The sequence below is a fragment of the Convolutriloba macropyga genome, chromosome 2 (assembly GCF_964194025.1).
Source record: "Convolutriloba macropyga chromosome 2, txConMacr16.3, whole genome shotgun sequence".
Classification (NCBI taxonomy): Eukaryota; Metazoa; Xenacoelomorpha; order Acoela; family Convolutidae; genus Convolutriloba; species Convolutriloba macropyga.
In genome coordinates, this window is record NC_134469.1 from 2,092,386 (window position 1) to 2,104,456 (window position 12,071).

At 34.2% G+C, this 12,071-nt stretch overlaps 1 protein-coding gene across 1 annotated transcript in view; it reads right to left on the reverse strand.

Moving 5' to 3' along the window:
• Window positions 1-6,772: 6,772 nt before the first annotated feature.
• Window positions 6,773-12,071, reverse strand: part of LOC142335560 (chymotrypsin-2-like) — a 40,537-nt gene continuing 35,238 nt past the window's right edge. The window contains exons 4-5 of the mRNA XM_075384098.1: window positions 7,775-8,025; window positions 6,773-7,191 (exon numbers count right to left, since the gene is read on the reverse strand). Of these exons, the coding sequence (XP_075240213.1) occupies window positions 6,935-7,191; window positions 7,775-8,025 (508 nt within the window). The 3' untranslated portion in view covers window positions 6,773-6,934. The remainder of the gene's footprint in view (window positions 7,192-7,774; window positions 8,026-12,071) is intronic.

Below are 12,071 nucleotides of genomic sequence, written 5' to 3' on the forward strand. Positions count from 1 at the left end.
ACCAATAAAGACGAGAGATGTTATGTCGACGTATATTGAAATGGTGTATTCTAGTGACTAGATTGAGAGTGCTACCCTAAAAATAAAAACGTATTACTTTTTGTTTGGTGACAGTCGTGAACCTGTCTTATAAGACCAATCATCAATTAACCTAAGTTTTCAGCTAAAGTCTAATGTTTTACGAAATGTTTTTCGTCATCAAGAGAAAATATTGAATGAACAAACCACTCAAATAAATCCTTATATCTGAGTTGAAAAGTTTATATTCCTATCTGTAGTCAATCGGTGAAAAAATTGAGCTGATGGATGGACGCCCCAAGCTTTTCGATAACAACTCTTTTCCGAAATAATACTAACTCTACTCAAAAGTTATTGAAGTTTTTTGCAGAATTTTTTGACAGGATCTATCGAGCCTTTTCCACAGAATTATGCGCTGAAGCTAGATGTCAGCTTTTGCCAATTTTGCGAAATTGGCAAATTTGGCGAAATTTTTGCCGAGACTGCTGGTTCAATTTTCATGAGATGCTGTTATTTTCCAATTTTATAACCACCACAGTCCCAAAAGAAATGTTTCTGCGTTATCAAACCAGCGGAGTTAGGTCTTTTCAAGACATGGTGCGCGACCCAAGTCAGCTTTGATCAGATCATGCTGATCAAATTCGGTTCTGATCAGTCAAACTTGAGTCTCACATTGGGTGCGCCAGATTGGCTTGAGTCGCTCACTGGGGATGCCAGACCAACTTGATTCGCACACGGGGAAGGGGTGCCAGACCTGGGTAGCGATCGGGAGGCAACCTGACTGATACTTTTAATAGTTGAAGTAGCAGTAATCATTGGTATAATGTTTTATTTTCAGAAAAGTAGACGTCTTTTTGTGTTTAGTTTTTGGGTTCTTCATTGAAAAATTGTTAGCTCAAAACAAAAAAAAAACATTTCTCAGCTCAATTTATTAGCATTTATTAAAACCTATCTTTATTTTGGTTTTTGATGTTCTTCAATGAAAATTGGGAAGTGCCCTCAAAAAACAGTCCTCGCGTGGGTTGACTATATCCTCTTTTTCGAAGGACTGGCCGTTTCTTCGGATGGACCTCTTGGTTCTGAGCAGATTTTTCCAGACTTTGAAAGTTTTCTGATTAGACTGTACAGACTCTGGAAAGAGCTCTGGTCATATCATCCAGACCACAACACACAACTATCCAGACCCCAGACCATGCTATGATTAGACTTTCCAGACTTAGGGCGTGGCTCAGGTCAGACTTTCCAGGCCAAAGTTAGTGCCTGGTTAGACCGCGCAGACACTGGATGGGGTCCTAATCAGATCTTACAAACCGTAGATGGCGCTGCCAGATTCAGTGGAGCGGTCGCGGTTTATCCATCGTGCGCGACCCAAGTCGGTCTGATCGGGGCTGGCTTGGGTTGTGCATCTCAACCTGGCTTATTTTTAATATTCCAACACTTTGGTAACTTGTAGAGAGTCACTCCCTTTAAACAATTGTGTAAGTTAACAATCTTGTCATTTTCAAAACTAAGATGAATCAACATCTGATTGCTCAAAGACATTATATTTGAGCTCCGAAAATTAATTCAAATTTTTCAATAGTTCGACGGCAAAGAATTTCATAAAACTGTCTCCCTTTTCACAAAATGAGTCATTTTTTGGAGCAAAAACTAATTTTTCGATTGCTGATATTACTGAAACAGCAACCAAAAATCATGCTGAAAAAAATTTTCAAATAGATTTCAAATTTTCATTTAACATTAACGTCCTGAAACAGAAAATTAAAATAAAACAAAAAGATCTATGGGAGAGTCACCAATGTGATGTTCCGATGTCATCCATATCTTACTCTTTAGAGAGAGTTAGAGTTTTTTGGTCTTCAAATATTTTTTTTTGCTTTTAGTTAAAGGGTGAGTTCAGAGCTAAGACTTAAAAAACTACAGTTGGGCGATTTGCTCTAGAACAACAAGCGAGCCTTTGTCTTTGCTTTTAGCAAGCTTAATAGAAGGGAGACTACCCTTAGAAGCCGAGGACAAAAACGGGCGTGGTTAAAAAGGGTGTAGGAAGATGAAGTTTAATACCATAAAAATTGATTCCTCAAATGTTCTACTGCAGTTTTGTTGAACCGTACACTTATAGTTAAGCAAAATTCTAGGAGAACCGCTCAGACACTTAAGGAATTCAGACCTTATCCTGTTTTTGTTGTCCGAAACTTAAATTAGATAGTACAAGCGAGCAAAAGGATGTGCGATAACGTACTAACTCAAAATCAAACAAGGTGCCTCGTTAATGTGCTTTCGCACATGATGTTCCGACCCGAGCTCATCTACATTTTTGACTTCATTGTCAACCAATTGAAGAAATAACAAAATTAGATGTTTGAGTATAAAACAATCGTTACACAACCTGTCTACTAATTGAATTACATAATGCCATGCCTTATGACAGCGCCATTGCGATCTGACTTTAAAGAGACTATGAGACAAAAAAACAACCAAAAAAATAGCAAAAACAAAAACTTCACGGCAAAAACTGAATATCTAAATTTAAAAGCACATGGTAACAACGGCAAAATGCAGTCAGATAAAACCTTAACTACTCAATTTTAATTTCTCCTAACTATAAAGCAAACGGAAAATTTTCTTAATGAGACTATGTTGCTAGTCAACCAAGAGAACGATCAATGAGAGGAAATTCAAAAATTAATCAACATTTTTTAAACCAAGAAAATTCAAAAGTCTTAAAAATCATTAGCTTTTAACTAAAAAATCTTTGATAAATAACAAAAAGGTTACTACAGAACCAAAAGGCCTTGCTCTTGAGTAGTTTATGCCGTAGAAACGAACTAAAGAAAATTCTAAAAAAATAGAAACGATTTGCGTAAACACAAACTATTGCTACCATTAAAATCATTAGCTATTATCTGAAATTTATGTATTTGTAATTCAATTATTATTTCTACTAATTCAGCTGCAGGAATTATACTGAGAGATTAAATAAGTTTATTTGGGCCACAACTGTAAAGCATTGGCATGTGTTACTACGCGATTGTTCTGAAAGAAGAGAAAAGAGGCGCAAAAAAATCACCACTCAAAAAAACGTTTATAAAAACGCATAGTGTCCAATAAACAAAGCGTCGATGACAAATAAAATCAGTAGATATGTTATTGTTTGGAATAAAAGAAACTGGATGTGACCTCTCATTGATGAAAAAAGGTTACGATTTGACGAAAAGAACTACAAAAACTGAAAAGTTTGAAAAATGTTTGAAGACGTATATCATAAACTTTCAGACTAAAGGCTATTAACTGACTAACTGATTCGGGTATCAAATTTAATTCAATCTTAAGTTACAAGCCTAAGAGACTTGTCAGCAATTTACGGCTACCTATTGAACAAAAACAGGCAAAAACAGCAATTTCACGAAAAAAATTGAGGGCGAAAAGTGTCGAAGGCATTAAAAAGCGAACTTTCCACCAAAGACCTTTCTATCTCCAAATAATTTTTAAACCGCAATGGGATTCCTCTTTTTTATCAATATAGTTCCAAAAATCAAATAGGAACAAATACATTGAAGCCACGAAATTTTTGAGAACAATCGTAGTATCAACGCCATTAATTTCATTAGCTTTCAACGAATCCACTAAATACGCTAAATTATGCCGCCATGGGACAACAAGTTTGTTGGCCATTCATATTTGGTCAATAAGAGCTTACAACAAGTTATTGAAGATGAAAACAACAACAACGACAGGCAACAACCAAAAATTCAGTAGAAAAGTGCCAGAAGAAAAAGTCGAAGAAATTTAAATCATAGGTTTTTCTCAGAAAACTTAATATCTGATTCGTTGAACGTCTTCCCCAAACCAATGAGAACTATCAGCATTACGATATGTGATAAGATTTCAAAAAGATCCAAAATAAGAAAAAAAAACCGAAAATGAAAAAAAATATGAAAACTAATGGCATTGAAGTTTTAAATCAAAGAGATAGAAGATAAAACCGCTAACCAGATTATTTTTGGCTGCACTAGAAATAAAAAAGATCTAGCCATTAAACTCAAAAGCTTTTATCCGAGGTCAATAACTACGCTCAGAAATAACACGATGGCAGGAAAAACATGTTTGTCATGCATAGATAATCAATAAGTGATCACCAAAAGTCTTAAGATTAGGAAAAAAACATCAAAAACATGCAAAAACTAAAATTCAATAGAAAAGTGCGAGAAGAAAATTTCGAAGCCATTTAAACCATTAGCTTTTCTCTGAGAACTTTATCTGTAGTCCACTGAATATCTTTTCCGCGCCAATGGGATTAGAATAATATTTGGATAATTTGTATAATATTTGTATAAGAGTTCAAAAGTAACCAATAATCCGAAAATTTCCAAATTTTATTTTTGAACTCTTGTGTTATTGAAGTCATATAATCAATAGTTAGAAGATAAAACTGCCGACGAAATTTATCTTAGTTTCTACAGACATCAAGTGGGTTCTGTCAATACTGAGACTGACTAACCATTCACGAAAATTTTAGGATTGGTTACTGTTCAGAAAAAATTTTCGAAAATTTTTTTTTAACTCTTAACAGCCATTAAATTCAATAAAATTTTATAAACGGAAGTCAAAAAATACACTCAAATATGCTTCAATAGGAGTATGGGATGTTTGTTATGCATAGGTGATCAATAAGACATCACAACAACTCTTATGACTATGAAAACAACAACAAAATCAAGCAAAAACCAAAAATTCAGTAGAGAAGTGCGAGAAGAAAAGTTCGAAGTCATTTGAAACCATAAGCGTTTCTCTGAAAAATTTATCTGTGATGCTCTGAACGTCTTTTTGAAGCCAATAGGATCAGATAATTTTAGGATAATGTGATAAGATTTTAAAGGTAACCAATAAAACGTAAATATCCAAATAAAATTTTAAAACTTTTTGAAATCTTGAGTCATTGAAGTCGTATTTCTAAAAGTTAGAAGATATAACCACCAAATAGATCAAATTTTAATACAGTAGGACGGAAGAGTGTGCTGTCATCACAGAGACTGACTTACAGTTCTCGATAATAAGTTTATGATTGGTTAATGTTCGAAAAAATTTCGAAAAATTATTTTTTAAAGTCTTAACAGCCATTAGCTGTCCACTCAAAGCACTAGATATGCTCACTGAAATCTCAGTGCGGAACATATTGCACTGGTAGTCAATGATTCCATGCCATAAGACTCCAAAGATTAGTAAAACCTCAAAGAGAAATTCAAAATTTCATTTAAAGTTACGAAAACTCAGAGTCGAAATTAAAAAAAAGCATGAGCAATTCCTTGGAAACGATTTTTTTTTGTTCATTGGGCTTCACTTGATTGTAAAGGAAGTTTGTCATTAACGGAAGCTCGATATGAAAAGTGACTTGTCTTTAGGTGACTTAAAATTGCAAAAAAAGTAGAAAAATTTTATAAAAAAGAGCTCTCAAATAGATTTGGAAATTTCTTGATATTGAAGCTCCCTATGAGACCAGAACTAGTCTTTTTATCGCCTTTAGTCTATTAGGAACACGAATTTGGTTCTTTTTTGGCAAGAAATTTAAGTTTGAAATACGATTTTTATAGAAAATATCTTAATTTGAAGATAAATCACACTAAAAGTGAACAAATATCCCGTGTTCACACAAAACTTCAATCCTCGATAACTCCTCGAAAAAACGAATATCAAAAAAATCTTTTTACATTTGAATTCTACGTTGGACCAGCTTTTTAATGATATCACTCACATTTCTCAGCGATGAATATATCGATCGGCCAAAATTGACTGAACAAAAAAAAACCCATCTGAGTATATAGTCCCCCCCCCCACAAGTGGGGTTGGAACAAACAGTCAAGTAAGAACACGAGTTTGAAAAAATAACTTCATGAATGATAGCACACGGTTGTTTTCGCCATCGATAAATTACACTATGATAACAGAAGCTACGTTGGGATCAAATCAGTTCCCATTCTTTAGTGAAAAGACTTTACTTCATTATTTTTGGCGTTCCATTTCAGCTACCTCCTTTTCTTGGCAAAAACTGCAGGCAATCGTTAACTGACGTGCAGGAGCATTGTTTTGTAAAAACGAGGTCGATAAACTGCATTTTCTTCGCAAATTTTCAAAAATTTTCTATTAATCTTAAGAAATATAGCTTTATTGGCCATCTAACAAACATATTACATTCAGTTGACTGTTTTGCATTTCAAAAAATGATTGCTTTTCTGAAAAATCTTGTTATTTTTTAAAGAACTAGCACGATTCCGTGGATAGGCATTCATAAAATTTGTTACTGTTTTGGCACTGTTCTTTAAATTCAAAACTTCGTTTTTCATGCTTTTTTTCACGTTTTTTTTAAATCAACCTTTAGCTATTTGCTACCATAGTGTATCGAACTGCGAAGCGGAGCTGAGTTGTTGAAACACGAGCGTGATCAAAACCTTAGGATAATATTTGTAATCACCTGTAATTTTAATCGTTCTGATTACAACAGTTGTATAACTTACGCTAAAGAGGAATTGGTTAGACTATTTTTTCCGACAGTCTTTTCTCGCCACTCTTCTTATGGCAACAGCGGCAAGAAAAAAAGTGCCATAAAAAGATTGTCTATTTATAATGCAGTGTTTCGCTACTGCTTCAGATTTTCGCATTAATTCAGATATTAATCGGGCTCTAACGAGTTATTTCACCCGTATGTTATTCAACTGTTGTCATCGCAACGAGAGTTGATTAAAATTCTGTTCGAGAACAATTAATAAACAAAATTTAATTATATGGATTGGAATGCACAGAATTTTTATTCATTAGGTTAAAACTGAGAATAAAATATTTAGCTCTAAAGAGAAACGAGTCCAACGTATAACAAGACGTTGCAACCATTTGAACTTTTTGACTGAAGTCAAACCCCCTGGCTTTAGGGCAGCAGTGATTCAATATCCAGTACTATAGTAGCCTCAATCCAGTTGTAGACGGCGGGAATACTGGCAAAGTAGTCCCTTCCATTGCAGTGTTGGTCTGGAGGGGAGTCTGGACTGGGGACAGAGTAACTCATCACCCCATAGAGACACTGTGGCAGAAGAGACTGGCAGTAGAAGGTGTACAGGGGGGACCCATCGTCTTGTTCACACATGTTGTTGTCATGCGGGCTGAATTTTTCAACACACACTATTTCTGTGAACAAAATGGCAATCAATACAGTAATTTCGATTTCAAATCCAAATTGTCATTTCTTGGCAATTAGCCAAGAGATAAGGAGAGTGATTCACACGCCAATGATTGCGAGTTCAATCCCCTGCCTCCGTGAAGCTGTCTGTGTAAGGATGAGCTCTTACTAAACCATAGCTTCAGGTTGACCATAGCCTGACAAATGTTGGCTGCAATGATGGTACCACGTGAAAGTCTCAGACGCAAAAAAAGTGGCCATAGTCACCAAAAAACAGCAATGCTGCTCATAAAAAGAACTGTCTGAAATGTGGGGAATATTAGGAAAAAGGGCAGCTGAGAACAGGCCGCCCTGTTCCGCTGCCCTATTAGGAAAAAGGGCAGCTGAGAACAGGCCGCCCTGTTCCGCCTAATGCTGTTCCGCTGCGATTACGCAGGAACAAATTATTATTATTAGATTTCATTGGCAAAAAGCTGTAAAAAATGGCGGACGAACTGATTTCTTTTCAGTTGAGTTTGTACTAGTTAAAACATATTTGCAATTTTGCGAATTGATTAAATTTGTGTTTTGAAATTATTATAAAATTTCTACCTGGACCGCAATTTTGTGGTGCAAAGACCTCAACGGGCATCGAATTATGCTTGAAGTATGTTTCCATAAGAACATCTGGGAAGCGAGGCTGATCACGTGACCTGCTAGTGGCACCCATTCCACACGCTCCTAAGATCACACCGTGCCGGACAGGATTTTGGCAGAGAATCACTATTTTGCCCTCATCTGCCACTGGCTCCTTCAATTTGACCAGTGCAATGTCGTAAGTTGGTTTGTCACTGTTGTTGTATCTGTGGTAAAAAAATAATAAACAATTCCCAGGTCCAAACCTGAGCTATGAAAAAAAACCATGACCGACATAAATGTTCTATGAAACGACTTTAGCTCGACTTTAGCGAACAGCTGGACTTTAGCTCGAAACAAAATGATTTACTGCACCCAGAAAACCAAAAAACAAAACCTGGGCCGTGCAATCGTCCGTTGTTAAATCAGTTTTATTCTTATTTAATTATAAATATTAGCAAGGAGGCTTGGTAATGTGCATTCGCACATAAAGTTTTGACCCCGCACATCCACATGAGAATAGATAGAAAACTCTCAAAAATTCAACTATTTTTCAAAAAATTTGTGTATGATCAAAAATATCGCCTCCAACGCAAATGATTCAGTAGAATAAAAATTTCCACCATATATTGATGAGATCTGCCACTATTAAGAAAGCGAGGCAAGAAGAACAACAAAATCAAACAACAACCAGCATTAATTGCATCCGAAAATTTATGGCCATTTTTTTAAAAAAAATTTAGTTACAATGTCAAAATAGCGTCAGATAAAACTGAAACTGAGCAAAATAACTTGCATTTTGCTGGAAAAAAATGGGACCAGTACATAATAAAGCTTGGTTATAATTAGACAAAAAGAAAAAAAAAACAGAAAAACTAATAAATTCGCTTAACTTTTTAAAAACATTTTATTTAGAAGTAGAGAAAACCATTAGATGTCAACTGAAATTATCTAAACGTTTTATTATCATTGATGCCTATGTAGGAGGGCATTTTAGGATTTATTCTTTTTTAATTTAATTTTTCTTGCGTTTACAAAAAGAACAAAAAATTACAACGAAAAATCAATTGAAACTTGTGCGAAAACGCTGTCGAAGTTTTAAGATGTTTTCTGCCCTTAAAATTATGTTCGATCGCGCCTTCGTTGAATGCCAGTAATGTGTTGTAGATAATTGACAAAAAATTTGAAAAAGGTTTAAAATTAAGAAATACTTTTTTGTTTTTCGAAAACAATTACTTTTAAAGTCATCAAAAGCCATCATCTGCAAAATGAAATAATTAAGTATGTTCATTTTTTCGTCATAAGGAAGTCCGTGAGAACTGTAATTGTCCAGAATATGTCCTACTCTTATAAAAACATCGTCTAAAATAGACTAAAATCGGAAGTTAATTTTTTTTCGAAAAACCTGAGTCGAAGCTAGTACTGTCATAACAAAAAGCTTAGATTTTGTGCAATCGCACCTTCTCACGACGCCAATAATGTCAGATATGATCTTTAATTAACCAGACCAGGTAAAAAAGCACACAATAGAAGAACAAAAACGCAAAGATTGAAAGTGTTTTTTAACATTTTTTTTTCAAAATCGTGAAAGCCAGAAGCTATCTACTCAGATCAGAATATTTGATCATCCAATCCTCTGTAGAAAGCCAGTGAGACTTGTCATTCTTCAGGAAATTTAATACGACTATAGGACAAAGTGAAAACGACAATTGAGGACGAACAAAAATTCAAATGAAACCTTCGATAAAATGCTGTCGAAGCCGTTAAAACCGCAACCTGTAAAGATTTTGATTTGTTCAATTCTGCCTATTTTGAATCCCAGTAATGTGTTATGTGAATCTTTCAATAATATCACACTGTGAAAAATTGAGAAAAAGTTGTTTGAAATTGGGCAAATGTCTAAAAGTCAAAAAAATTTTGCGAAATCTGGAAGTATCAAGGCCGGAAAATCATAATTTAACGCGTAAAACTGCAATAAAGGTTATATTTAGTTCAGTACAAAGAAGACGCATTCTTTTTTTTTGCTGACACTAAGCTACAATTTGACCAAATTAGGCAAAAAAAGTAGTGACAAAATTCAAACAGCCCTTGTTTATTTAAAAAAGTCCAAACGACAAAGAACTTACGAGTAAAAAAATTTTTTTATAAAATATTTTTTTTACAAAAATGTGATGAATTATTTTGGAACTGCTTAAGACGCCAATTGGACCTATCACCAGTGAGCTTTGATTTGAATTGTTATGTTCTATAACTAACATAAAAAGACGATTTTTTCTTAAAAAAATGTTCGACTGATCACAATCCGAACTATTTTTGTGTTTGTATCAGTCCAATATTGGACCAAAACTAGCCTTGCTATTGTTTTTCGTCCTATAAGAACACTTAAAATTTTCGAATATTATAGATATAGAAAATATGATAGTAAAAAAATCATTGCTGCGTTTCTGATAATCATCGAGATAAATCAGCAGAAAAGAGTCAAACGTTAATTACAGAGCACTCCCAAAGAAAGTGGAAGTAAAACTAGCCATCTTGGAGTTTACAAAGATTGTGTTTCTTGTTTTCGGGTGTGTACTTCCGGCAAGTTTAATCATAATGGACCAAAAAAGCATATTTTATGCAAAGGTTGAATTTTGAATTTTTTACCCAAATTTTAGCAAAAAATCGAAAGAGTCAGCAATGCTTTTTTGTCGTTGAAAATCAAATCAAAAACACTATTATGTTATTAATTTTAACAAAATTTAACAAAAATGAGTGCATTTTTGATAAAACTTCCGGAAATTGTGAATAAAAATAACGCAAGTCAATCTCAATTTTTAAAAATTTTAAACCTCGATAAAAGAACAGCAAAAAAATCTGTTTATTTCTATGTTCTACGCTGGATATTTGTAATTGAACCACTCACTACTCTCTACGATGAATATATCGATCAGCCAAAATTGTCTGAACAAAAAAAACCAGTTGAGTATATAGTTCCTCCCCTAGGAACAATAATTTGATATATATATATATATATATATATATATATATATATATAAAATATAATATAATATAATATAATATAAAATGATTTAGATTCTAACTCAAGGATTGTTTTTGAAATCAAATTTGTTTCAAGTCTTTCGACGCCATTAAAGCATCTAGAATTGAGAATTATAAAGTGGTTATTCGAGTGCAACAAAACACGCAATAATTTTTTATCAAGGCTTTATGAATAAAAATTAGAAGAAGACTCAATTCTAAGTTTACGTAGAATCATGTTCAAGTTGTCTCAATTGGTTAACAGTTTTTTTTAAATGAACGAATTCTCATCTGTAAACGGTCCGTAATCGTTTAGCCCCCCAATCCTTCCCCTTGTTATTTAGTTCAAATTTGTTGAGTTCATATTCATAATTGCTGTAAAAGTCATATCTTTAACTTTGATTTTCCATGACTTTCAATACCAAACCTTTTTATTCATTATCATACATGAGTTTCATCGTGCCACACTTAACTTTGATAGTATAAACCATTCCTTTGCGGGTATAAACCATTCCTTTGTAAGCTATTTTTTAACAAGCATACAAGCTTATAGAAGAACATACAGCAAAATAAACTCTTGAAAACCAGTCGTTGTCTCTGAAAGCAAAGCGGATCAGACTAAAAAATATATAACAAATTTTGGCGCATCCTCGGTTTTAAAACCGAACCATCGACTCACAATACAGAGACAACTTAAAATTTCTGACTTGTAGTTTTTCACTAAAACTTTAAAAAATCCCACCACCTAGCTGAATTAAGCGTGCTATAGATTTTTTCCATCTGATATTTTAGCACTTCAAATTTATAGGCTGTCAGGTTTTCTAAGTAAGTTACATTTCGATGACCTTCCCCCTGCATCGTTCATTGCACTCCGAACATTATGATGCAATCCGCTCAATGCAGTTCTCTAGTCCATGCGGCTAGAGGTCCCACATTTGCTAATAAGATTGACTGGGGCTTGAGCGAGTGAGGCTGTGGGTTCTCTTTTGAACCAACGCATAGGTTGAAGACGGGGATAGTCGAACATATACATAGGTAGCAAAGCCTGATCTTTCTTAGATTATAGCACGTTCTAGTTCAGCTAAAACTCTCTGACCCTAAGTCTAGCGAAAGAGAATTTAAAACTTCAGGGTTTGATTAAGCCCTTCTTACATTCAAACAGATACTCTAGCTGATTCTGATTTACAGTTTTGCACCTGCTGACACACAAGTGTAAAAGTTTTTGTTTCTATGCACAAAATTTTCTAAAAGT